Below are 27,794 nucleotides of genomic sequence, written 5' to 3'. Positions count from 1 at the left end.
TCCTACCCATGTGCCGACACCATCCATGCGGTGAAGCCATCCTTGCGCAGAGACCATCCATATGCTGATCCCACCCGCATCGTGATTGTGGTGACTCAGCCCACGTGGTGATTCCACCCTTGCACAGACACCATCCCTGTGGGGGTCCCACCTGTGCAGCGATCCCACCCATGTGCGGACACCATCCATGTGGTCATCCCACTCACATGGTGATCCCACCCTTGCACAGACACTATCCATGTGGTGATCCCACCCGTGCGCAGACACCACCCATGCGGTGATCCCACCCATGCAGTGATCCCACGCTTGCGCAGACACCACTCACGTCCCAGTGCCAGGCGTGTGCCCAGCGGTGCCACCCGTACCCTCCTGGCACAGCCCAGCTCTGCGCAGAGGGGCCCTGGCTGAGCCCGGGTGCTCACCTCCGCGCGAGGAACCCCACGCAGCTCCTTCCCACAGAACAGCTCCTTTATTTTTGACGTTACCGTGCCTCGGGCCGCTCCATTTTCAGCACGTGGGTACAGGGAGAGGAGTCACTCAGTACCAAGACAACCTGGGTTCACCCTGGGGACCTCAGTGGCCAGAGAGCCACCAGCCGGAGCAAGGGTTCTGCTGTGAGTCTGGGGGGAGATGGTTCTTTCCCAAAGGGATAAAAAGAACGCAGAAGCGTGGATTGTGTTTATGTCTTTTCCCCTATCCTGAAATTTGAGCTGTACTTGCTACTCTGATCTGAATCAGCCCTGGGCACGTGTTAGAAACGGCACAGACACCTTTTAATAGGAACAGGACCAATTTGCTACCCGTATTTCAATTTCAAGCCCCAGATACAACGACTGGCGGGGAAAAGCAGCCACTTGACAATAAAACCAAAGGACGCCTCGAGGCCAGGTCAGAGTTCGAACCGGCTGTGTATGTGTTTCGATTTTAACTTGTTGTACTTGGTGATCAGGTCCAGCTTACTGTGTCCCAGCGTCATTCTCTTCTCAGCCCCGTAGGCGCTGTTGTTCTCCATCAGCATGTCCTCAGGGAGTTTATCGTAGCACGGAACCACGGGCTTTTTCTCTCGTTTCAGCTGGTGGTATGGGGAGAGCAGGTCCAATTTCCCTTCTCCGGGACCTTGTCTTTTTTCCACCCCGTAAAAAGCGTTGTCACGTTCTGCTGTCGGGTCCCTGGAGGCAGCAGCAGGCCCTTTCTGCGCCGTGCTTCTCCCGTTGCTGCTGGCACCCTCCGAGAGGGACGCCAGCGTCTGCTCCTGTCTCACTGGGGAGCCATGGCTGTTGTTAGCCTTACTGTCCCCTTGGTAACTGGGTTTACTGGAGCTCAGGCCAGGGGAAGGCTCTGGCTGCACGAAAGTCCTTGCTGTCATGAGATGAGATCTGTGATACGGGGCCGGGGCGGATTGATGTGGAGGACAGTTGGGTGAGTCTGGTGGTTCTCCTTGCTGCTTAGGGCAGGTGGGCTTCAGAGCTGTGTCTTCCCTCCCCTTGCTATTACCAGTGTCAGAGCTGGAATCTTGCTTTTCCTGGTGTACATTGCAGCTGGAGTTTTTCAGAAAGGGAGACATTTTTATGCTTCTGACGCTGACGTTGGAAAGGCTGCTGGAGGGGCTCGAGGCTTCAGCGTCGTTCGCCTGCGCGGGTTTCAAAAGGGAGCTGGCAGCTTGTGAGGCGCTCGGAGCAGAGGGGCACGTTCCGGGATCCGGCAGGCAGAAGCTGGTCACTGCGCTGGACTCTGCGTACAAGTACCGGAATTCCTTCTCAAACTCCGCAACAATCTGACCACGGAAGTGGGTCACCAGGCTGGTGTGGACTTGGCTGCAAAGCCAGGTGAAACTGCGGAAAAAGGAAAAGAAACCTCACATGTAACATTGGTTCACAGAGCGCCAGGACACCTAGCACGGGTTTTAACATCAAGTGATGTATTGCTACCCAACCCGTGTCATTAAAACCTCCTCTGAAGCATGCAAGTCTGACAGTGCTTGTAGAGATGAACGTGCTCATTAAATAATTACAAAAGAACAACCCTAAAATGGTCATTTAGTGTCAGCTCGGTGATGTAATGAACTGTATGAAAATATAAACAATGAACAAGGAATATCAGCCGGTTCTCCTCAGCCTTATGAAGGACGCAGAGCAGCAACCGGTCCCTGCCTAAAAAGTGCAGCAGCACCTTTCAAGCCTTTTCTTCTCCAGGCTGAGAGGGGACCTTCTAAATGCCTGTAAATATCTTCAGGGTGGGTGTCAGGAGGACGGGGCCAGACTCTTTCCAGTGGTGCTCAGTGACAGGACAAGGGGCAACGGGCACAAACTGAAGCAGAGGAAGCTCCAGCTGAACATGAGGAAGAACTTCTTCCCTCTGAGGGTGACGGAGCCCTGGCCCAGGCTGCCCAGGGAGGCTGTGGAGTCTCCTTCTCTGGAGATATTCAAGCCCCGCCTGGATGCAGTCCTGTGCAGCCTGCTCTGGGTGACCCTGCTTCGGCAGGGGGTTGGACTGGGTGACCCACAGAGGGCCCTGCCAACCCCGACCATTCTGTGATTCTGTGATTCCTCTTCCCAGCACGCTCTGGCCATGAGCAAGGAACCATCATTTCCCATTGCCCATCCCCTTGCTTGGATCAAGCAGGCTAAGAGATGTCTGTCTGGAGGTGGTGTGACTGTGGGATGATGAGATACAGAGCACAGGGCGCTGAAGGGCTCTTTCTGCCCGGTTTGTGCTGCAGACTGGCTAGCTCGGCATTTGGCTAGCACAGCTCACTGCCGCCATACCTTCCAGAGAGGGCAAGGAGACTGTTCGGGGGGATACCAAGGCATGCCCAGTCTCCTGCTCACTCCCCTCTTCTCATGAGCTATGTTCTCATGTCCTTAACATCTGCAAACATCTGCAACATGTGACGGACTTGAAGGAGCCGCTTAGGCAGGCAGGAGGGTGAGGACTGACTGGAGTTCTTGGGCACTGCCTTGAGGAGCAGAGGTCTCCAGAGCCGCACAGGAATACCTGATGATGCTTTCTGTAAGTACTGCTGTGGGATTCCCCAGACACTTTCCACTTTTTCCTTGCTGTCCAGTGAAGAGATGCATGGTGTTAGAAGTTCATGAGTCCTTTGCTCAGTACTCCAGTCTCTGCTCTCGCAGTACAATGTCTTGGGATCTTGTCTGCGAGCTTGTTATGTTCCACCATAAAATGAATTAGGTTTTGCCCCAGCTGGGGAAAAACCTTCACTAATTGCCACTCTGCGTATTTTCCTTATCCGTTTAACTCTACCAGTTGCTTGTGCCAAAACTGTAACTTAACTAGCTCTCCCCTCATACGTCTACAGATGGTGACCGCATCTTCATTCTCCTGGATTAAACAGGGGAGCTCCTCTCACGGAGCAGGCGACCCAGGCTCCTGGTCATCCAATTCATCGGCTCTTTCTCTTATTCTTGCAATAGTCAAATCAGATTAGCAGACTAATTGTGTTAAATAAGATGGAATCTTCACAGATGGAAGCACCAGCTTAGGGCTCACTATCAGCTGCTAAAGCAAGATAACAACATTGAGAAGAGCAGGATGAAATCACAGAAACTACAGGAAAGCAATTATAACGAGGGATTCCACTTATTCTCTAGTAAATGTCATTTCAGGACAAGATAGTGTCACTATGTTTTGGGACCTCATCAATGTTCACTTCACAAGAGAGCTGTTTGGGAACTTCTAGTAGGAAAACCAGCTCGTGGCTTGTTCCCCAGCAGCGTGCAGTTGTTACGGTTCGTAATGCTGTTTTGAAGAAAGTAATATACTTACACTCAGCACACGCATCCCCCAAAGAGCAACACAAAATGAATAGATTGCTACTCTTAATATCAATACAGGCAAATTAAGTAAGAGTGAAGAAGATGTAGAAGAGTGAAAATCCTTTTGTGGGTGGCACGAAGAGCATGCAGAAATACCACACCATAGGAGGCTCAAAGCAAAGGCATACAGGTTCATAGAGAGACGAGAGAAAAAACCCAGAAAGTAGCTGGGATGGCTAAACGACAGAAGACAAGCTATGAAGACCAGAAAGCCCATCTTTCAAAAAGGTTGGGTCACACATTGCAAAAGGCCTAAGAAATCTGTTGAGCTCTCTGTGGGGCTAGCACATGGCCCATGCGTAATAGGAGTGCTCAGATAATTCCTCTGCGCCAGTGTTCGTTGCACAGGAACTTGGGATGATCCCTGTCCCGAACCCACCTTTCTACAGAACACAAGGGAGGATCAGTCTCATATTGAAAGCTCTGTAGAAGTGATTAGGAAAGACATCAACCAAAACTGGCAGGACCAGGTGACATTAACCCACGAGCGCCAAAGGAATGCCAGGATGAAACAGCCGAACTGCTAACCGGGATGTGTTCTCTCCCACTTGAAAGTGCCTGGGTTATCAGAAGAGTGGAAGGCTGCTAATGTGGTGCCATTTTTTTAATGCTCCAGACCATTAAGTCTCATAACTGCACAGCACAAATTAGTAGAGACTCTTCTAAAGAATACAATTAATGGCCGTACAGGTAAATATGATATAATAGGAAAGACAGCTTTGGCAAAGGAAAGTTATCTCTCAAAAAGCTGTGAGAGTTCTTTGAAGAAATCCAAGAGTCCAGGCGGGGGAGATCTTGTGTAGCCTGTATGGACGTTGTCAAAGGCGTCTATCCCAGGGGCACGGCCGGGCTCCCAGGAGCTGCTCGCAGCTATTACCCTTCTGCACAGGAGCACTGCGTCTGCACTGCACCGTGCTCTGGCGTATCCCAGCTCAGGTCCTACTCCACTCACACGTGCACTTGAGTTCACTTGAACTCCTCAAACCCACAAATGCTCTCAGAGGGCCGAGCACCCTCTCCTCTGGAGGGACAGGCTTGCACCCCTCGCACATTGCCCCGTGACCTGCGAGAGGACCCTGGTCGGCTGGGTGGAGGATGACGCCTGCCACCCCTCTTCACCCAGCCTGGCATCGCTGTCACCAGCAGACCTGGGAGCAGAGCCATGCAAGCAGTCATGTTTGCCTTCCTCATTCTGGCGAGGAGGTCTCACGTCTCAGACTCAAATGGTCTAGCAGGAACATCACAACAGCTACCCATCGAGGCCTCTGGCCACACCTTAGCAGGAGGCAAACAACAGGTCTTGCTTAGGTGTCTCTTCCCTCCCCGGATGAAGCGACTTCCACCTTCTGTCTTCTCCCAGCACTCTCCGACCCACCCAGTGCTGCCTCCCTGAAGAAATGCACGAGGTGGATCCACCCAGCCACCCCTCCCACCCACACGAACGGTCCTTTCCCCTGGAAGAGGAGCAGCCACAGATCCAGCAATACACCCCCCCGCCTTGTGACTGTCCCTGCCACTGCTGCCTCTCATGGCTCTTTCCCCAGTCCAAGCATTACTGGGTCCCAGTTTCCCACGCTGGTCCAAAGGGGCCTGACCGCTCGGTGTCACAACAGGACCTGGAAGGATTACCCGAGTGCCCCAGTGCCCCAGCCCTCCTCCTTGCCATAGTACAGGCTTCCATGACAGGACAGCGTGGCCTTGCCAGCCACGGCTGTTCCCATCACTACAAACTGAAGAAGGTCTTGTCCTCCATGAATGGCATGGAGGAAATAGCCAGGGAATGATCACTGTTGGTCTCTTCTGGTGTAAAAAAAGGAGGCATCAAAAGAAGTTAACAGGTTGCAAATTGAATGCAGACAAGAAGAGGTGCTTCCTTGTGCAACACAACACACAGGCAAGCTGTGGAGCTCCTCACTGCAGGCCACTGCAGATGCTAAATGTTCATGACAGCTTCTAAAAAGTCCTGCCATTATTTTTTCGATAATGCCTACAGAGATCCCGTACCCAGTTCTGAATCACCCTGGGGCACAAACCACAGGAGGCAGACAGGACCCCTGCCCTGCCTTGCTTTCAGACCCTCCAAGAGCAGGAGCCCTGCAGGAACCCGTGCAGCCCAGCCTTTGGCTGGGAGATGGAGCATCCTCAGCATCTCCATCCCGGCCACAGCACCGCCGGCCCTAATAGACCCAGCACCCTGCGGGCTCTCAGCCCCAGCCCCCCAGCAGCAGCGTCTGGGACAGCCTGCGTGGTCCCTCTGCGTGCCCCTAGTCCTGCGACCCTGCACCACAGCCCGCGGGCAGCGGCTTTGCTGCGGCTGCCTGGTATGGGGATGCGCAGGTCTGCACGCTCCGCTTCGCTGCCTTAGGTACCAATCTGCAGCAGAAGGTTTTTCTCTTCTTTCAGCTGTTTCTCTCACTCATTTTTATTGCTTTTCTGTCATTTTGGCTGTCAAAGGCATTCTTCGCCTTCTGCATGCCGATACAAACTGCTGTCTATAATTTTTGCTCATTGCTAAACATAGATACTACATAATGCTCATCACTAGACCTTTAATTTCAAGTGAAATTTTCTTTGATAAGATGATAATCTTTTTTGTAGTAAGCCCTTAATCTCGCCTTCCAATGCACTTGAAAGCATTTCCACTCCTCATTTTCATCTTCATTTTGATTAAAACCAATGCAATGTATTCAGTTAATTTGGGCATCCCATCTCAGTTATCTTTTAGTTCTTATTCACCCTCACAGCAGCATGCCTTGTTCTCCTCCTTCTGGATCCACTTTTTATTTACACACCTGAGGACTTCCTCCTCTTTGCTTCCGTGTGCTCCGCAAGGTTGTGTAGGACTTCTCTTCTGGCAGTGCTTCATCGCTGTACAGAGCAGCCTGGGGTTTCCCTGGTGAGACACCATGCTTCCCATTCCTTTTGTACTCACTTTCTGCTTAATTATAACTTCTTTCTTGAGGTGGCTGTCCATCAAGTTAGATCTGGAACTCGCTCTTAAAAGCTCTTTCCTCTTGCTTGGGACAGGGACCTCTGAGAGCATGAGCGCCTTTCTTTTAAAGAAATTCCAAGCCTCCTCCAGCTTCCAACCCACGCAACTTTACCTGTCCATTGCCGAACACTTGTGCATTCAGTTTTTTCTTCCTCTGGACTGAAGCCAGGTGCAGAGCTTTTGTAATCCTCTCAATTTGCTCCTCTCATTTTTCAGTTTCAGTTGTTGCATTGGCTTCAACCCCAAATCTTGAGTTTCTTTCACTACAATATAGTAAACAAAAGGTCCTTCCTCTCTGTGCCAGTGACAGGACACACACCAATACCTGGACTGTTTTCCATTTTGAGCTGAGAAATTTGATCTCCTCTAAGGCAACTCAGTCAGTCACGTAAATCCCCTTCAGGCTGACAATACCACCTCTTTTCTCTAGTCCTAACTTGGCAAATGTTTACTCTAGCTTTCCTGTTCAAGATCCTGTTTAGCTCTAGCCCCATTTGCCCATGGGCTCCTCTCATCTGCTGCGTTAGTAAGTGTCCTCATATCCTTCACTCTGCTAGGTTAAATGAGTACTCAAAGAAACATAGTAATTCTTCTGGTGCCCAGAATAGCACTAAATAACTAGATATATAAATATATTTAGGATTTTAGATTATTCCTTCACTAGATATCTCAATGAACCTTGTTTTCTCCTTGTCTTCATTTACAGGAAATGTAATGTTAAAAATGGAAAACACAGGGAAATATTTAATCAATAAACACACATGAATTGAGGGGTCTAAACTAATTTGCCTACAGTTGTTTAAGATAAGAGCAGTGAGCTTGGTTCCCATATTTAGAAAACTCAAAAAATCCGTACCAATAGGCAGCAATGTATCAGAATGAGCTCAGCTTGCCAAGAGTGTTTTGGAAAATAAGAAGAGCTTTTAGAAAACTGTCATGGAAAATGTCAGCATAGAGAACAACATCATCAACACATGTGCTTCAGCATGAAAATGTTGCTATGGATACTATTGCTGCATGCATGTAATACTGCATATAGGGCTCGTAGAAGAGAGAATCTTATGGCTAGAGATGTGGCTAGAGACTTAAAAAGGATTTCAGGCATGATTTTGGCATGCATTTGAGGAGAAAAGAGTCTCTTCTTAGAGCTGAAGCATTTAAAGACACTGAATACCTGAACAGTGAAGGACAGAGTAGGAAGATACCCCTCTGCAAGACAGGATGCAGAGCGACCGGACACCTGGATTCAGTGTCAGTGCAGAAGGATGTACTGAAACTCCAGAGGGATCTGTCTAGCATCTTGGCTCTGCTGCTATGCAATAGCTTCATGAGCAGCCTAAATAATGGAAGAGCGTACGCTCATTAGATTCACGAAGCATATCCAGTGGAGAGGGACTGCACAGAAAGAAGTTTGAAAAAGGTTCCGAAAAAAATGGATGCAGTTCAACAGGAAAATATTCAAAGAAAATACATTCCAGGCAGTCATGGTCAGCTGCACAAATACAGGCTGGAGAATGAGCAGGCAGCAGGTCTGGATGTTAGAGTATGTCTTAAGGAAAACACACGTCTGTGGTGTCACAGTGTTGGGGAAAAAGAAAGCAAACATCCTGGGGGTATGTGAACTACTCTGTGGCCTACAAGACATTCGTCATCCTTTCACTGGACTTGAATCCTTCGAGGAACGGGAGACGCTGAGTCTGGAAAAGAGACAACTGACAGCGTGTTAACTGTCCCCAGGTTGTACGGACCAAGCTATATGGAAGGCACTGAATTGTGTTGGTGTCCATAGAAGGCAGCCAGCACATGGGTGTAGTCCTCCGTGATTCCATGCTCGGGCACGATGACAGCAAAGAATGACAAATGAGTTGCTCGCTGGGATGAAGGATACTAGAGACATTTAGATCTGAGTTATGGGGTGCTACAGAGAAGCCTGTCTGGCCGATGTCTGTATAGGTCCCGTTAACATAAAAAGACATAGGATGAGTCTCAGGAGTAAAATAAGAGCACTTAAGTGGGAAGCTAAAGAAGATCAGGATTTCACTGGTAGCCTCATATAATGTTCCCTCCTCCGTGCTCAGAATGGGACAGAGAAGTAAAAGAGCATTTCAGGACATGGTTATGGAAATTGTGGTAGGGAAAGGATGGTAGAATCATAAGGAAACGGAAACCTGTAGGAACACAGTGACTCTATAAAGAATGCCGGATTCCATGTTAAATGAAACCTGGCTCCTGCAGAATATAATGCAGAAGATAGAGGGAAGCTTTAAATTTGAATCTGGATCAAAGCTGTGATGCGTAGAAGGCCACACAGTTTGAGATTGCCCACTTTACCTTAGGAATAAAAGCGAGAAAACTGTATTCTGATATAAGGACAGGATGGAAATCAATGACACTTAGGTAAGAAAACAGAATCGATGAAGAACATCTGAACAAATAAAAGTCTGTTTAGAAAAGTGCATGGTGGAGCATAACTAGATCAGATACAAATGTTTACATACATACATAGATTTTATGTGCTAAAGAAAGATAGATGTGAAATACCTGAGCTGAAATGATGCCTCTGACACAGGAGACATATCAGAAACTTACTGGATAGTAGAAAACCAAGGAACAGTGTAACTGCAAGGGCAGAAATTACACAGAAAGGACAAATAGAGGACATGTTGTTGGGAAATAGCACAACACATTTAAAGAAAAGTCAAATAAGGTAAATGATATATAAACATAGGAAAAGTACTCATGTTGGATTAAAATTCCACTCCCAAATAAGAAAAACAGTATTAGGGCTGTACTGTGAACTTTCTGAGCAGAGTGCTGATGGTAAATATGCAAGGCTAAGGAAGTGCTGAGAGGCTAAGAAGGCAGAAAGCGGAGGAACAAAGGAAGATTCAGTTATAGCCATGCTGAGTGGGGCCCACTGCTGGGAGAGCCGCAGAAACTGCATTTTCGACAGTATAAATGACTGCCTTTTGGAGAAACTAACCAGAAAACCAGCAAAAGGAGAAATAACATTACCAGTTCAGAAAGTCACTTTGGAAAGGCCACGCAGCAAAAAAATAACGATGACATACCCATATCAAATATTCTTTCAAGGCTGAAATAATCTACAACGGTAATACTTAAAAGAGACAGTGAGGAATGCTATTAAAAAGAAATTTAAGAGAGTAACCAAAAAGGTTAAATGCTTGAGGCAGCATGAAGATTGTTTAAAGATGCTATATTAGAGGTTCACAGAAAATGTACCTATCAAAATAAAGACATTTTAAAACATCCAAAAAATCACCATCGTTAAAAGGTGCATTATTAAAGGAAAATATTAAAGTAAAGCCTCCAAAAATCGGAAGTCAGCAATTTTCCAATCATTGATCAGTGAATAACCTATCATTTAAAACTGAACATAGTAGCAGAGGAATGGAAAGTAGTAAATGTGAACATTTTAAAGAGCTCCTGTAAAACTATGAACCAGCCAGTCTTATTTCCATACTGAACAAACTGGTAGAAGCAAACAGAGTGTAAAATGATTAGATGCATAAATAACTATAATCATAATGCTGAAGACTCAGCATATTTGCGTGGAAGGAAGCCATGCCTCAAAAGCCTCTTGCAGTTCTTTGAAGGAGGCAGCAAGCACACAGACACAAATGCTCTGCTTGATGTTGGATACTTAAATTTTCAAAGAGATTTTGACACGGTCATTCACCAAGGACTCGTGGAAAAACGAAGTGATCATGGAGTACAAAGGAGGGTCTTCCTGAGGAGTAACAGTTGGTTAAAGATGGGATACAAATGGTAGCAATAGTTTTAATTTACCCACTGGAAACCCACAAATTTCGTGCTGGGATCGCTGCTGTTCAACATATTCAGAAAAGCCCTGAAAAATGGTAGAAACAGCCTGTGTCAGAGCTCATGGCAAAATTATCGTGGCTGGTCAAAAGAAAACTGGATAATCAGAAGCTGCAAGAGGATCTTACGGTATGGGGTGAAGAAGCAACAAAATGATAGACAAAATCCAATGTCACTAAATTAAAACTGTTGCAAACACCCTGGCAATCTCTGCATATTGCTGAGTTCTCAGACATTAACGTTTAGGAAAGAGGTCAGGGTTCCCACGGGCAGTTCACACAAATGATCATTTCAATGTTTAGCACCAGTCAAACAGGCAGGCAGCAGACTAGGACCTGCCCGAACAGGGACAGAGGAAAAGACGGAAGTCGCCGTGGTGCCACAATGCTGAAGTGTAGTGGGTGAGGATACCTTGACCTCTTCATGCAGTTCTGGTCAATTCTTCTCACAAATGACAGACATTACGATTAAGGGTCTGCAAGTTCTCTTGCACGAGAAATGACTGAACACCCGACGATACGTTAGCTGGAGAAGACATGATTCAAATGAGGATTATAATGGAGGAGGACAAAATCATGGATGCAGTCAAGAAAGTGAATAGCAAACAGTGATTTACTGTGCCCACGTTATGGGAATTGGGACACTTCGAGTACAATTACCTAGCAGTAGGTCTAATGTAAATACAGTGGATCATTTCTTCACACAAAACATAAATTAAACTGCATAACCCACTGCCAGAAGGTACTGTGGAGGCCAACCATGGTGGAGAAAAGTCTCCTATGGCAAACTGAACATAAAGAAGTGCATACAACATCTAACCCCAGAGGTTATACCAGGATCCTTGCATGCAGGACTGTGGAACTGTAAAACCTGCCACTGGGTAGGAACACTCCTACCCTCTTTCCTTTTCCTCATCCTGAGACACCCACGGATCCACCTGGGATCTTCGGCTTTGTTCAGTAATTATTCTCATCCTTTGAATCTAGCTCTCCCATCGCTAGGGAGAGTAATCTAAATATCTGCTATACTAGGGATAGCAGCAGGCTGCAGTACACCCAGTAGCAGACTTCCTGATTTTCTCCTGTGGAAGTGTTTCTGACCACTGTTGAACAAATTCTACAAAGAGAGACTGTTTCTTTTAGTCCAGAATATCACGTGCTTACTGGGACAGCAGAGAACCAGATATAAGCCCTTATTCAACTGCATAATTATCTTCCAGACCTCAAGAAGTTTCAGCTATACAGACATCTGTAGCAAGCGAGCACATTGCAGACCCAAATCCCTGCCCCAGGACAGCAGAGGGAGGAACTGACCCTGAGAACTGAGTCTATGTTTTAAGCAATACCCTGACCCTGGGCCACAGGGCAATAGGATGTTCCTCCAGCTGCGGAGTTCAACCCAGCTGACGCAGGCTCAGCTTTAACCATTCAAAGATGAGCGTCTCAGCTATCTAATCCCCGGCACCTGCAGTCAGTGGAGATGGACAGATGTTTCCAGGCAGTGCTTCACTCCCTTCTTCTCAGATACCTGTCTTAGGATGGTCAAAATGCCACCAGACACTGCTCTCCATATTGTTTACATAGAGATTCTACATAACCAGTTTCAACTGGGTCCTTCTATTTTTCACCGCCAGAGTTTGATAAGGTGAGACCTCTACACTTGGAGACGATAAAGTCAGAGGCAGAGGAGAAGGTGCAGTTTGGAGCTACAGCACTGATGAAGACACTGGTAGATTGAGTGTGCAGCATATGCTGGCTGGGAGATGGAAAAGAGAGAAAGGGAGAGGGAGAGCAGTGTTGAAGGAGACTCAGTGGAAGGAGAATAAAGTATTGCCAGGACATCAAATTCAGAGATACCAGAACAGTCTGTCCTGGCGAGTTGCACTGTTTGTGAAGGATAACACGATGTGCAACAGAAAGATCTGTAGGTGGTAAACTCAGATTACGCTAGTAATAAAAATATAGCACAAGAACAGTACTGCCAGGTCAGAACAGTACTCTGATCCGGACAGTGATGGTGAGCAGGCAACGCTAAATGAGATCACAAAGGCTGCAAAATTAGGACAGGTAGTAATAGTGGGAGATTGCATCCACTCATAGACATACTAGGTGAATGCTTCACTGGGATGAGCTGTGGAGAAAAACTTTGCGGAAGCAATAAATGAATACTTGCCAGAATTAACTAGTCCAAATTGTTTGACCCACAAGAATAGATGCTATTCAGGATGTGGTCTGGGATGATGCATAAGATTTGGTTCCAGAGGTGGAAGTGGAAGAGCCCATTTGTAATAATGCTCACAACACAATTTTAACTCTGTAGTGGGAGACAGCAATCTAAATAAATGCAGCCCATGCATATTCAATTTCAAGCAAGGTAACTATGTAAAAATGCAGCAATTGGTCAAAAAGAGCTGAAAAGGAGCAGTTAAAAAAAATCAAGATGACTACAGCTTGTAGGTTGTTCAAAAATTCTGTACTGGCAGTTGAGAAATTGATGGGCCCATTTGAGACGTATGGGTCAAAAGGGGCATTCAGTGATGGCAAGATCACAGCAGAGAACCTCAATGAATTTTTTGCATCCATTGCTAATGCTGGTGACACTGAGATGTGCTTCAGTCCTGTGTACCAAGGGTCACTGCAAAGACGGCTTTGCTGAGGACCAGGAGGCTTCCAACTTGTTCCCATCTACAGAGAGGGCTCTGGTCATAATCGTGAGGCCCACATACCACTGGAACAGACATCCAACCTGGGACGTGGCAGAGCGTGCTGTCAAGAACAAGGTTACTGATGGCATGGAGAAGCACAGCCTCTTGGAAAAAGGTCAACCAGGCTACCGTAAAGGCAAGCCCTGCCTCATAGACCTGCTGGAGTTCGGTGGGGGAGTCAGTGAGCACATGGATAACATGACCAGTTAACTACATATTTTTGGGTTTTGGGGTTTTCAAACAGCCTTTGACAAGGTTCTGCGCCAAAGCCTTTCAAGAAACTAAGTTGCCTTGGACACAGAGGAAAGGTCTTTGTCATGGACCGAGAACCGGTGAAAGCGTAGAATGCAAAGGGTAGGGCTTAGTGGTAATTTTTCAGCACGGGTAAGAGTCAGCAGTGAGGCCCCAGAAACTAGTGCTGGGACTGGTTTTCATCCTGTCGGTGACCTCAGGCATGCAGGGGTGCAGTGAAATCCCCAGGTTTGCAGAGGATCCTCAGTTTCTTCAGGTGGTTGAATACCTCACTGAAGGTGAGGAAATCCAGGAGGACCTCACAGAACTGAGCAAGTGGACAAATATGTGGCAGATGAACTTCAGTGTAAGAAAATGTGGTGTACCCACAGGGAAAAATTATCTGTATCAGGCCTGTATGATGCTGAACCTGGAACAGCTCAGGAAGAAGCTTGGAATCATTGTCAGCAGTTCTCTGAAATCATCAGCTCAGCGTGCGATGGCAGCTAAGAACTTCAGTGAACGTTGGCCACTGTCAGCAAGGGTGACAGTGACAAAGCAGAGGGCATAATTTTGACTCTCTATAATACCCTGGTGTAGCCGTATCTTGGGGGCTTCATGTGGTTCGGGTCTCTGCATCTCAAGAAAGACATAGCGACGTTAGAGAGGGTGCAGAGAAAGGTAATTCAAATGACTAAAGGATGAGGCAGCTGCCGTATGAGGAGAGACTGAGAAGGCCGAGGTCTTCACTTTAGATAAGGAAAGGGCAGGAGGGTGGACAAGACGGAGGCTTGGAAAACTGTGAAAGCAACGACTTAGCTGAATGTAGGACAACTATTTTACCACACTATAGCACTAGAACTATGGGTGCATCATGAAATCAGTAGGAGACTGGTTTAGAACAGACATTGAGTTGGGGGAAATTCACGGACAACAGGCACAGAACAGGTACCAAAGGGAGTAACTAGGAATGTCCGCAATGATGGCACGTGCCGTGGGAAGGCAAGCAGGTGGACCACAGGCAGCTGGTTCGGCTGCCCTCCCTACACAGCATCAGCTGGGGCCAGAATCTAGGCTAAGCAGTGAGCCATCTGAGCTGGAAGAATACTTTTTACATTTTTAAGAAATGAAGTGACACTCGCATATGTGTGCAGGAAGTGTCCGTGTTGGGAGACAAGCAGTTTATGCTATCTGCAAGGTAAACTGCAAGGCAAGAGCAAGAGGATGGAGCAGAAGAAGGCAAAGCACCAAAATGAAACCTGACATTTGTTAGGAAAAATGAAGAGGAAAAACAGTGTATCATTATCATGGAGTGGAAAAAAAAAAAGGAGCTACATTATTCAGTATTTTGGCAATGAGTATTTCCTCAGTCTCACCACTCTTTGTCACAGTAGTTGCTACTTTTTCTTACCTGTAGGTACCCGCAAGAACTTGGTCACAATCAATCAGGACAAACTTCTCCAGAACCTGGCCTGCAAATTTCTTGCCTGCTTTGCTGTAGTATGTGTCTCCACTCAGACATCGTATGCGCATGTTCTGAAACCAGAGAGAGCCGAGTTGGTGAGGGGACGGTTATTGATCTAAACTGAAATATTCCCTTGTGCAGCACTGATGGAGTCCCTCGAGCAGGAGCTCTGCTCCCAGAGGTAGAACGCAGCAAGGCGTTAAGCATGTTTTGGCTTCTACATACCAAATATTTTCTCATACTGTCTGCTTCCATAAGACAAAAATACCAGCAAATATTAACAACTTGCATTGGGGTACAAGCGCTGGTTTGAAAACTGGGAGAATCCTATGAGCCTACAGATCATTTCTGAAGTATGTAAGACTCTACAATTTCTTCCAGATTATTGCTGATATTCAGCTAACCACACTAACTGATGGCTCTGCATTGAAACTACATTTTCACCCATAGCAACTAGCCAATTTCTGATCAATCAAATGTGCTGTTCTGATTTTACACAGTGACGGGCTTTTTAAAACCAAAGTATTGCTCAGTAAAAAAGATTTACAGAAAGGCATGTCTACGTTTTAAGAATTGCCTTTTACCAGTGTATTTAAAATCAATATTAAAATTTTCAGCTGCTGTACTCGAGTGAAACAGACCCGATCCTCACCTGTTTTAAAGACTGCAAGGGACTTCTCTGATACAACTTCAGGCTCTAAAACCGACTGCCTCCTACTAAATGGGAAATAAGGCTCTCGGTATCCGTCAGGAGCCTTCTTTGTAATGTGAGGTTTTTGCCCATAATAAAAGTTATTTGCACCTCAGCTGGGGAAAGCAGAAGAGGAGAACAGTCACTGGAAACAGTCACTGGCCTGGTCTCTGCGATACAGTGCCAACCAAACCATCCTGCACGTAAACAAACGTCCCCGAGGCTGCGCCTACGCCAGATCACCCCGGTGACCCTCCAGGCCAGCTTCCCTCCACCAGCCACGGCGTTGGCTCGCCAGGACCTGCCACAAGCTGTCACCACTGGCGTTTGGCCGGGCAGATGCCATCAGCCCTGCAGAAGACGAAGGCGCACAGCAGCCGGGACAGGCTGCACAGGCTGCCGGGGCCATTTTGCCTCTCGGCGGGTGCTGCCCACACTCCTGGTGGAGGTGGAAACCTGCCCCCCCATGCAGCCAGTGCCGCAGGCGGAAGACAAGCACGAATGGTTGTGATCTGCCAGCAGATGTTCTCCGCAGGGTGCAGACCCCCGTCACAGCCATCCCTCCAGGAGCTGCTCCAGGGCATGGCTGCGCCCCTTCTCCCCCTCCTCCTCCTCCTGCCATGCTGGTGGAGCATACATGGGCTCCCCAGGCTGCCCCTACGCAGCCAGGAACCGGCTCACCCAGTCTCTGGCCTCACGTGGGGCTCGCAGGACGGAAGTTGTGCCTCGGGGGTGAGGAGCAGAAGGCAGCCACCCTGCAGCAGGTGACTCCATTTCTGAGGGCTTTCCTCTTCAGTCAGAGTCCCTTCGGGCAGGAGGTGGGCTTCCCGGAAACATCTGCTGAGGAGCTCATCACAGCAGGGTGGGGAAGTCTTGACCCTCACGTCACGCTGAAGAGATCTGCCTGCCCACCCAAGGAGGACCATTGCCTGCAGGGCTTCGTAACAGCAGCAAACCTCCTCCAGACCAGAGTCCATCTGACCCAACAGTCTGTCTCTCGCAGAGGGCAATGGCAGCTGGGGAAGAGCAGGAAGAAGGCAATCATTCATGATGCTGCCCCTAACATTGCTGCCGACCCTGTTCTCCGCTCGGGGGATTTCCTAAGCCTCTTGTGGTTTGTATTAGTTGGAAACCTCCCTGGACCTCTTCTCCTAGTACTTGTCCAGTCTTCTCCTGAGTTCATGGAAACTTTTAGCAGGGACAGAGCTGAAGCTTCACAGACTTTTCACTGCAGCTCTCATTTGTTGCCTTCTTGTGTCCTAGAACATGTCCTTGCCTGTCACCTATAAGAAAGGAGAAACTTTTTCCCCATAAGGACAACTATGCACTGGAACAAGTTATCCAGAGAGGTTGTGCAGTCTTCATGCTAGAGGATTTTCAAGACTAGACCAGGTAGGACACTAAGCAACTACGTCTGACCTCTCAGGTGTTGCTGCTTTGAGCAGAAAGTTGGACCTCATGACTTCCTGAGGTCCCTGCCAACTTGTATTAACCTGTGATGCTCTGAAATGCCACCACAAGTTGCTGATATAGAGCCAGATATGCTGGATGCTTGTGGGGAGGTCTTCGCCTAATCCTGTTGCCAGTCAACACAGGGATTTTTTTTTTTCCAGTGCTGAGGTTTTAGTAATACTAGTTCTCACTGGGAGGAGCTTCCTCTCCCCACGCAGGGAAGGTAAACCCCCTTCAAGTAAGGGATATCCCATAGATTTGTTGCCACAGTATTTCTTCACTCTCTCTGTCCTGTTGAAGGCTGGGTGAGTTTCTGATATCCGGCTCATTTTTTCCATCCTCTTCTTCCTCTTGGCAATCCAGGCCCTGAATCGTCCAAATGAGATGAGAATCCTGAAGACTTGCAGGAAAGCCAGACTGCCAGGTACCACTCTCCCTTGATTTAGACAGTAGTTTAAGGTTCAGCAGATGGCCAGTCGAAAAAATCCAACTGTTCAGTCTTCTGCTGTGACCACTGCCAATGCTCGATGCCCCACTGCGGGATTTGCTGATGTTCAGCACCAGGATTTGACACCAGTGGGCTCACACAATGTTCTTAGAAGTAAGATGCTGGAGGGGCACTTGCCCCAAATTCCCCATTAAACCCCAAACTGTCACCTATTATTCCACATGGAGATCTACCACACACCCTGTCACAACTCAGAGTCGGGGATCAAATATGTACATTCCTCCCACTCAGTTGCGAACATCTGTGCATGCACTGCTTGAGATGCATCAGCTTCAGAGGCACTTCACATTGGGACCTGCTGACCAGCCACTGTGTGGGGGAGGCAAGGGTTAATCAGCCATTCAGGCACAAGACATGACATCAGGTCTAACAAAGAGACGTAGACATCACCGTGGATGCAAACTCATTCTAATGTTAATGTCTAAAAAATGGCCAGGCTTTGGGATAAGAAGGAAATAAAATGTATTTTGGAGAGATGGAATTTCTCTGGATCCACCAGATGACTTCAATGGTGCAGTTGTTTATGGAGGCAAACATGCACGAAGCAGTTTTCCCTTACAGTTTCTATTTCAGAAGGCAGGATGAAATGGGTCTGGCTTGTGAGAAGCAAGACAGCAGAAAACATCACCAACATGGAAGAAGGAAGCCTCTCTAAATTAGTATTTGTGCAAATAGACTAAAAATGAGGGGAAATTCAGACACGTGTAACTGTATCTATTGTGAATGCTGTAAACCATTATTTTTTGCATTTTCCATAGCCTGTTTTTTAGTTAAGCATAGTTTTGATGTAACTGGATAACTTTGAAGCGTTCCCCATCAAGATGAAGGGAAAACTTATGAAGTTGGTGGCGGGAAAAGGATCAGTTGTCCAGGAAGTCCTATGCACCCAGTGAAGGAGCACAGACAGGACTTCTGGCCTTGCAGGACTAACAAATGACGACAAAAAACCAACTTCCATTGATAGGTGGTGGTCAGAAAGGCTACAGGGGGAGCAGCAGGATACTGGGGTGCATTTCTGAGTCGGCAAGTTCCCAGGAGAGCTTGCTGCACTGACACATTAATTTTCATTGTTTGCCTGCTCTGGGCACCCCACTGGGGAATTGCGAATCCCTCACGGACCGACAACTGAATCTCAAAGCCTAGCAGCAGATCCTAACATGAGATATTTCACACGTGGTTTTACAATGAAGCAGTGCAGCTGGGCTGGGACGAAACGGCAACCTCTGCATCAGGACATCTGCCGGGACTCGCTGCTTCACTTCCCCAGCCAGCTGCTGCACTACGGGAGCTCTGGCCAGAACCTGGACTGGGCTCAGGGATCTGAACTATGAGCAATTTAAGTCTTGCAATTCTACGTCCTAGAGCAGGGGCTGAGAGGGGACAAGGAAAGGAGATGATCTAGGTTCACAGGAATGTAAGTTTTCTAGTCTACCTCTGTCTGCCTATTCTCACCAGCTCAGCAAAGTGTTCAGTAATGCCCTGCATCTTACTGGCCTTGACTTCACACTTCTGGTAGGTAAAAATGAAATGAGGACTAAAAAACATCAAGATACAGGGCTAGGAGTCTCCTCCACTCCTTCCCCTGCGCTTCCAGACAGATCTCGATTTCCTAGACCAAACAGCCATGGTGCCATGGTACCTTAGCCTGGGACAGTGGGAGCAGGGGTAGGTCTGAGGGACCAGGCAGAGGGAACAGAACAAAGGGTACATGGTTTCTATTAATTCCAAGACCTGTTTATCATATCCAGTGTGTGACTGAAAACTTACTGGGAAATTGTCCTGAGTAAGAGCCATTTTATTGCACATTTCCACAAAATGCTTCAAGTACTCTTCATCCAGGATCAGGTACACAGGGACGTGCCGTCTGCTCGAGGCCTCCAGCAGGTCACACAGTATTTCCATGTCTGTAAACAGATCCATCACAATTGCTATCACCTAGGCAAGAGAAAAGGGGGGAGGGGAGAAAAAACCCAAGAAACTGTTGAAATCTCATGTCCAAATGAATTATGCTTTAAGCTATGAATTAAATACTCAAACCTCCTGAGTTACTGAGCATCTGTGGCCACACGAGTGGAGATTGCTTCTGGACTGTTGTGTTTAACAGCCCTTACCCCAACACGGCAGATAAAATCGCCGTTAACAACTGTGAAGACATTCCTCATCCAGCTACGTCCTGTCTCATCTGTCATTCGCAGAAAGAAATAGCTGAAAGGGTAATGCACATGCACAAACTCTGAATATCATTGATGCAGCAAGTATGTATTGCCGTAGGCAAATATGCCAGAAACGCAGCATATAAACAGAAGAGCTGAGACTGATCAAAATCATTATTCAACTGGTATGAGTGACTCCATAAATATGCATGTTAATATAAAGGAAAATCATTTTTTTCAGGAAAGACACACTGCCAGGTAAGGGAGAAGGTATCTTGATCAAGCATGTACATGTCCTTGTTCCAAGATTACATCCTAGGGTTGAGTAGACAAAATCATAGAATAATGTGTGTGGGTATCCCTTCCCTTTCCCTGCTGGCAGCACTCCTGCTAACGCAGCCCGGGATGCAGCTGGTAGTTATGAAACCTAACAGTTGCAGGAAGGAATAACACTAACATTATTAAAAAAAAAAAAAAAAAAGAATTCAAGAAACTCTATCTCAATAAACTGAAGACTTGCACAATAAAGACTCCAAGGGAGGGGTTTTAAAACAGAAAAGACTTTTAAAGAAAACTGCTGGTTCTTTAAAGAATCAGACTGAAGACTGCTGTGGCAGCCCTCCCACTGTGGAGACGGGATGGGAGGAGGCAGACTGTCTTGGCTAAACGAATTCTCAAAAAACTGGAAGGAAAATACAGAAAATGGAAGGTAGGTCATGACAAGTACCTACTGCGAGTAAGTTGACGCAGAACTAGAAAATTCAAAGTACAGTATGACCTGCAAGCAGAACAAGGGATCAAGGGAAATAATCTGTAAATACATTAAGATGTGACTGGAGAAGTTGTTCCACTGCTCCTCACAGAGTGAAGCTGTGAGCAGACTACACCGAGGTGGCCATTATTTGGATCAGGCAGGGACTGCTGGGATCCATCTGTTGGTCACCACCACTAGTGACAGAAATCAGGGGGACACTGTGGAGAAGGAACAGACAGGGGAGCACTTGCTGAGCTGGATGATTTGTCACGCGCACTTCACCCGAGGGTGCTTGCAGAGCAATCTGGTGACTTGAACCTTGAACCATTAACAGTTAACACTGAGAACTCATGGAAGATGGCAACACACTGGGGGACTGAAAAAAGCAAAGCACTGCAGGATTTACTGACGGGCCAGCTTCGTTTCAAAAGCTGAAAAAATAATGGAACTACTGACCAAGTACTTTAGTCCCAGTCTTTATCGTGTCTTAGCAATAAATACATGAACCATTTGGTACCTGAAAGTTGTGTGCATAACACTGACGTTGAGCTTCTGCCTACTAGAGGATGCCCAGATAAAGATGACCCCAAAAGCACTGAGGTTTGGAGTGAAGCCTCAATGGCCTACTTTACCCTGCTACTCAATGTTCACGCCCTGCACTACACCTTGCACACAAAATGCATGACAGAGTTCATTCTGCTGCTCATCAAGCACGCTGTGAGGAGGTAGGAACCCTGTTCTCAAACATCTCCTCTGCCTGTGTTAGCGCATGGCCAGGAATGCAGTTCGCCATAGTCCAAATCACCCTGTGCAGCAGACCATGTAGGGTGAGCTTTTCTCTGTCACTTCTGCTCAGCTGCTCCTCTTCAGAGTTAAACGCAGAGGACAGCAGTGAGGTTGACTTTGATGTGTGCAGCAGTTCAAGCTTTAAATAGAAACAGGCTGAATCACATTCATGGGTCTGACCTGGAACAGCTTCAGAAAAGAGGAGCTCCAAGTATCGCTGTCCTTGGATGTGGACAGGCTGATGTCTCTGCTCCAGACTGGCACGCTGGCCCTAGATTGCCCACTGCCCAGTAACTCTTCTGCTCTGTTTTCATCAATAAATGGCCGTTTTCCAAGCTCATGCTCATGGCCTAGGTGCTGAGTGGAGGCAGCTGCCATTGGCAGAGCGAGGACCCATTGGCTTCCCCATGCTCTTCTGCTTCACAAGCTGGGTCCTCAGCCCCTTGCTGCCTACACACACCATGGAAAGACCCTCGGACCAGAGCCAAGGCAGAGGAAGGCAGCAGCAACAAAATGCATTGTTCCCTCGGGGATTTATCCCTTTTGTAGATGGACAAGATTTCTTGGCTCTATCTGATTTGTCCCCAAAGACCATCTCTGTGATGTTGCCCTACACAGTTTCATTGGTCCTCAACATCTTGCAGAAGACCCCAGGCCCAGCCCACCACAGCAGGGTTTGGGGAAGAACCTTCCTGGAGGCTGATGGGATCCCAGACATCCATGTGGGACACAAGGCAGATGTCATCAAAAGCTAAAAATCATTCCCACTGTTGAGGCCAAAACAAAATCTCCACCCTCCCACTCTGGCCCTGGGAGATAGAGGCTTCAGAGCCTGACTCCGAAGGGCACTTCTTTTGTAGCCCTCATCAATGTTGTATTCCTAAAAGCCTTGTGAGGCTCTGGCAAACTCTTGTCCGCTCTTGAAATGTGGTCATCTGGCATGGACAGCAGAGTCAGCCCTGGAAGAGCTCTGAAAGCAGTGAGAAGCATCTTCAACTTCCCAAATTAGTGTTGCTTCTGGGCTATCAGCATCAGGTACTGCTGAGACACACACAAAAAAGCAGGACTTCACCAGGTATTTCCACACTGGCCTTCAGCCAAAGACCGAAGGCAATTTAGCCAAATGACTTTGATGGGCCACCCATCCTCTAATGATGAAGCACCAAGAAAAAACTATAGCCCCAACCTGGTATAAGGCCTCAGGCAAGTCCCTCACAGCCACACTTGCCTCATGATATTCCAGCTCATCTCAAGCTTAGCTCTGAGGTTGGCTTGGCCCTGGAGACAACCTAAATTTGGCTTGGGAAGCCACTGTAATGGAGTCAGGAGAGACCGATGCTCCTTTGTCCCCAGACCCTGTCCAGAGGCACTGCTTGTGCCTGGTGTGCACAGAAGGTCCATATCATCTTGCTTTTCTCTACCAGTGCTCACAGGCTTCGGCAGAGTTCGGGGCTGCTGCCTGTCCAGAAAAGGCACTGCCAGTCTGCCGTGCTGGCTGCAAGAGGGCTGGGGCTGCGCAGGCAGCGCAGGGCAGCCAGTGGCACCATCACCCATGGCACCCAGTGCCCTGGGCTGGATGCAGACCCGCATCTCCCGGCAGCCTCATGGCATGGCTTCTGCGTCAGCGGAGGAGCAAGTGCCCCAGGCAGCGGGACACCAGCTTGTGCAAGCTGGGTGGAGCCCTGCGTGATAGTCAGACTCATCTTTTCCGAAGTGGGTCTTCGCTTGGCAGCAGGAGGTGGAACAGGCTATGGCTATCTTCACGGCCTCCTCACATGCAATCCCTTCACAGGAAGGATTTGGGTAGAGCTGCTCCCAGTGGTGCTGGCAAGCAGCCACGGCTGACATTGGGCAAGCAGGCTGGCAGCCCCATGGGCACTGCAGCGTGCAGCGAGGAGCACTGAGGTGGGGAGGGAGGGGAGGCTGTGCCCTGCCGCAGCCTCGCATGGCGGAGATGCAGGCGCCCATGGTGGGACTGCTCATTCTAAGAATGGCTGCCACAGGACAACCAAAAGGGCCCCTCAGATCACCATATCCTCTCAGTAGATGAAGCAGGCAGCTCTTATAATAACACCAGCTCAACCCCCAAAAGCCAAGAAGTTCTGGGGGAAGACAACCCTGGAAGTCTTCCCCTTGAAGTCTCCTAAAAACATATTGTCACAAAAGTGAGGTCTAAAGTCTCAAAAGCAATTTCCAACAGCTCTGCAAAGCCATGGAAGTTAGGTAGCTAAGTACCACTTCCAACTCAGGCTCCTGACAACTCATGTCTCACATTTAAAAGCCTCGGGCATTTATGTCAACCTAGCCTTACAAACCTGCGCAACACATGTCCAGTGCCTCCAGCCCCTCGGTTTCAGTGGTAGGAGCTGCAAGGCTGGGGCTGGCTCAGAGCATCTCTTCTCCTCAGCACGCTGATCATGGCCTCCAAGCCCATGACATCGCCTTGGTGGGTCAGGACATTGCAAAGACACAGCTGGCCCACAGGCTCTAGAAAATTCACACCTTGCCACTGCAGGGTTAATCACGGCATTTCTAAATCCCCTTCTGGAAACTCACAATTCAGCAATTACAGCAGTCATCACTTCGGGAATGACAGCACTTACCAGCACCCCACTGGGGCTGCCATCTGTCTGGTTTCTAACCAGCACAGCTGGTTTTACTGGTATTTGCCAATAGCAGTGTGGTTTTGGTCATTACAGCGGTGTTGGCATTTGAAGCGACACACTGCTTCTCTGGGGGACCATCCCGGACCCTGCTACCGTCGCACGCAAATGCAGATGCGCAGCCAATGTCAGAGTTGTACTACAGGGGGGAAAGCAGCAGCACAGACAGTTCAAAATAGATTGGAGCTCATCCAACAAAAGTAAAACTGTAATAGTATTATCAAATGAAGGCTGAGGTGTGGCTACGCTGCATCTTCTTCTGTCTGCAAAGAGAAAAGCTCAAATCTGAAAATGCATCTTCAAAGACGGCTGGGTAAATGCAGCAAAGTAGAAAGAAACCGCAGCAGCAAAAGGCACCAGTGAACCAAATGGGCTTTCTGCTGATTTGTCAGTACAAACACGCTGCTGCAAAATACGTCAGCTGATGTTGCTCTGTACAGCGGCGCAGGAGAAAACAGCAAACCCCACCTGCAGACGCACGCCTCCCTGACCCCGGGACCCAGCAAAGGGAGCTCCACATCTTTCCCACCTCCCACCAGCACGGGACCCCTCTTCGATGTCAGCTGTGAGCACACAGCAGGAGAAACACTCTAAAGGAGGGCTGCATGGCGAGAGCTTAAAATCTAGTGGAAAAAATATTTGAAGTGCAGAAGCAGCCGTTGAAAAGCAAAAAAAGCAAACAGTTCTCCACACAGTTGCCACTAGCACCTCAAACAACAGATGGTTTTGCCTCTGGTTGCTGTTTTGGCACTAAAAGACACACAGGTAACATTCTTTTGGATGGTTTGATGGGCAAAATGACTCAGTGACTACTTAAAGATGTGTAACTGAGGTTGCGAATGATCCGGAACAGCCGTCAGTCACAGAGTTAATAATGGGAAGCACTGCCCAGAGCTGCTAGCCTAGAAGCCAGTAAAACACCAGTAATAAAGAAACAAGGTGTTTGAAAACTCATTCTCACACTTCACACAACAGTCAAAACCACTGCGTGAAAATCCCCAGCTTGAACATAAAGGGCTGAAGACTGCCAGTGCTTTTTCAAAGCCAAGCACAAGAAGCAGAAAGCTCAAAATGTGCTTGCGGTACACAGAAGCACCCACTGAGCAACCTCCCCGCAGCAAGAGAGGAGTTCCTGAGAACTGAGCAAGCAGCAAGATGTTTTTCGTGTGGTTTAAAGGATCATAACATCCTCAGAGATCCGGGACACGTGCGAAGTGGCAAGGGAACGTTTCCCGGCAGTCGTTTACTTTGTGCATTCTGCCATGACCATGACCTAATCCCCACTGCTGAGAAGGATGCAGTGGCACAGGGCTTTTCAGATCATTTAAGCTATCATAAATCCACTGCCCGCAAGGACAAACAAAGCTTTTTGTCACTTGCTTCCTGGACAAAGCTTCCCGTATTTGCCTACGAAGGTGCAGTAGAGCAGGTCAGGTATGAAGCAACGGCTGCTTACAACTGAGCAGTGGCTTACGTGGCAAAAAGTTCTTCTTCTGGACAAAAGAAAAAAGATGCCCGTTTACCTCATAGGACACCCAAATTTCAACACCACGTGGTTCTTTGATGATGTTACGATGCTGCACAGCAGTCCGAGCTGCTGCATGGCCCCAGTTCCAGCTGCTGGGACAACATCACTCTGCTCAGCTCCGCAGGTGGTGATGGAAGCTAACGCTGCAGCTCAGCCTGCCTGGAGACAGCTTCTGTTCTCCACAGCCAAAGTCCAGGCTTAACAACGCTTTATCTCCCGCCTCCTGCACCAGGCGGTAACGAATTTAAGGAGTGACTGTGAAGTTAAATAAGAAACTACTGGAGCGATAAGAGAAATTGCCCAGAAGCTGACTGGTTAGAAGTGAACTCTGCACTAAAAGTTTACTCAGTATGGCCACCCTATTGAAACGAAACACCACAAAAGAAAATTAACACGGAACAGGTGAAGAGAATCATAAAGAGGACAAAGACAATAAAAGCTGAAAATGTGCCTGACATGCCGTTACCCCAGCTGCTGCTTTTGTACACAGTATAGTGGCAAAGTAAAGAGGAACAAGAAGGACCATAATTTCGTGAGTAAATTCTAGCAAGGCCTGTTGTGGCAGGACAAGGGGCAATGGCTTTAAACTAAAGATGGGCAGATTAAACTGGATACAAGGAAGAAATTTTTTACAGTGAGGACAGTGAAACCCTGGCCCAGGCTGCCCAGAGAGGTGATGGAGGTCCCATCCCTGGGAACATCCCAGGCCAGGACGGACGGGGCTCTGAGCAACCCGATCTGGTTGCAGATGTCCCTGCTCACTGCAGGGGGGCTGGGCTAGATGGCCTCTGAAGGTCCCATCCAACCCAAAGCATTCTGTGATTCTATGAAAATCATGCCAGGATTGGGCTTGGTAGGCAAGTCTTGGAGTCATCCAGTTTTTATTACATCCGAGGGCTGGCAACCTCTACTCAGCACTAACTGTGTGATGGGGCACAACGGGCTGATCTTACTCATCCTCTGAGAAGAACAGACACCAAGTCTAGAAGACACGATGATGTATTCTAACCTACTCCAAACCACAGGCAGGGATTTTCAGTCCCGCAAGTTTACTCAGGTCCTATGTTCTCCCGCAGCAACTCACCGGTGGTATCCTCATGTCCTGCTCAACATGATGTCCAGGGGCTGAGCAAAGCGCTGGCCATGCGAACGCCCTGGCAGAGGGCAGCAGGGCCGGCTGGTGCACGCTCGCCGGCTGAGGACAGCGAAGCGTTAATGCTGCACGCCCCGCCGCTCGCTCGCTCCAGGCGTTGGTGCTGTGCTCTGCACACCCACAAACACAGATACAGAGCACCTTAAAGGGCACTGCCCGCACGACACGAAATCCCAGGTGGAAAGAAGTCACAGGGAAGGAAAGGAGCAGGAACAGTTACAGATCTGCTAGAGAAAAAGCAATCGCATCGTGCCGGACATCTAGAGAGCAGCAACAGCTTGGAGCGTGTGGTGCACAGATGTGGGACCAGCCACCAGGACTCAGGTGCTGTGGCATGAGACCCCACTCAAGGGAGGCAGCTCTATACATACCGTCCGTGCCCGGCTGATCAGAGACCGGAGCAAATCCTTGATGCTGTTAGCTTTGTTTCTTTGGAAAATCACGGTGGCTTCAGTCTGGCCACAGACCGTGAGGAGCGGTGTCCCTGGCCACCCCAGCTCCAGCTCTGGAGGGTGCACATCAGACATGAGCGGAAAGTAGGTGCCAGATGTTAGTTCAGAGTTGAGGGAGGACCTGTCTCCAGTGTCCGCATCGCCAGGGTCAGCCTCGTTGTCTTTCATTGCACTAGGATCTGTACAGCTTTGGTTTCTCTGATGGCTCATATATTCCATGTCCAGGGTGGAAAGAAAAGGCAGCTCCCGTTCCTCAGCGATGGCACCCAGGTAGCCGCGTTCGCCCTGCTCGAGAAAGGCATCTATGGCCAGCCTGGCTGTTTCACTGTGCTGGAGCACCAGTGGGGTGGGCTCCCTCCACCACGGCTTCTTCAGCTGCTCCAGACGGCTCCGCAGCGGTCCAGACACCCCTTGCTGGCCCGCATAGCTGCGGTGGAACTGGGGTCTCGCCTCTACTGCTAGGTAGTTGAACATGACCGGAGCTGTGGATGCTAACAGGTGCCTCTCCAGCTGGATTCGGCTTCTGTCCGACTCGGGGTCTTCTCTGGCCCTCTTGCGCTCCCGAGCTCCTCCCAACAGGTTCCTT

The 27,794-nt window shown here is 48.4% G+C and overlaps 1 protein-coding gene across 1 annotated transcript; it reads right to left on the bottom strand.

Moving 5' to 3' along the window:
* Positions 1-889: 889 nt before the first annotated feature.
* FAM83C (family with sequence similarity 83 member C) lies at positions 890-27,794 on the bottom strand. Its single transcript, XM_009938608.2, has 4 exons — positions 27,128-27,794; positions 19,487-19,654; positions 15,015-15,139; positions 890-1,832 (listed from the first exon to the last, which is right to left on the bottom strand). The coding sequence occupies exons 1-4, from the start codon at positions 27,680-27,682 to the stop codon at positions 890-892; spliced, it is 1,791 nt and encodes a 596-aa protein (XP_009936910.2). The 5' UTR covers positions 27,683-27,794.

Source organism: Opisthocomus hoazin, chromosome 18, assembly GCF_030867145.1.
Source record: "Opisthocomus hoazin isolate bOpiHoa1 chromosome 18, bOpiHoa1.hap1, whole genome shotgun sequence".
Taxonomy (NCBI): domain Eukaryota; kingdom Metazoa; phylum Chordata; class Aves; order Opisthocomiformes; family Opisthocomidae; genus Opisthocomus; species Opisthocomus hoazin.
The sequence above is the reverse complement of the archived record's forward strand: the minus strand, read 5'-3'. Positions and strand labels throughout refer to the sequence as shown.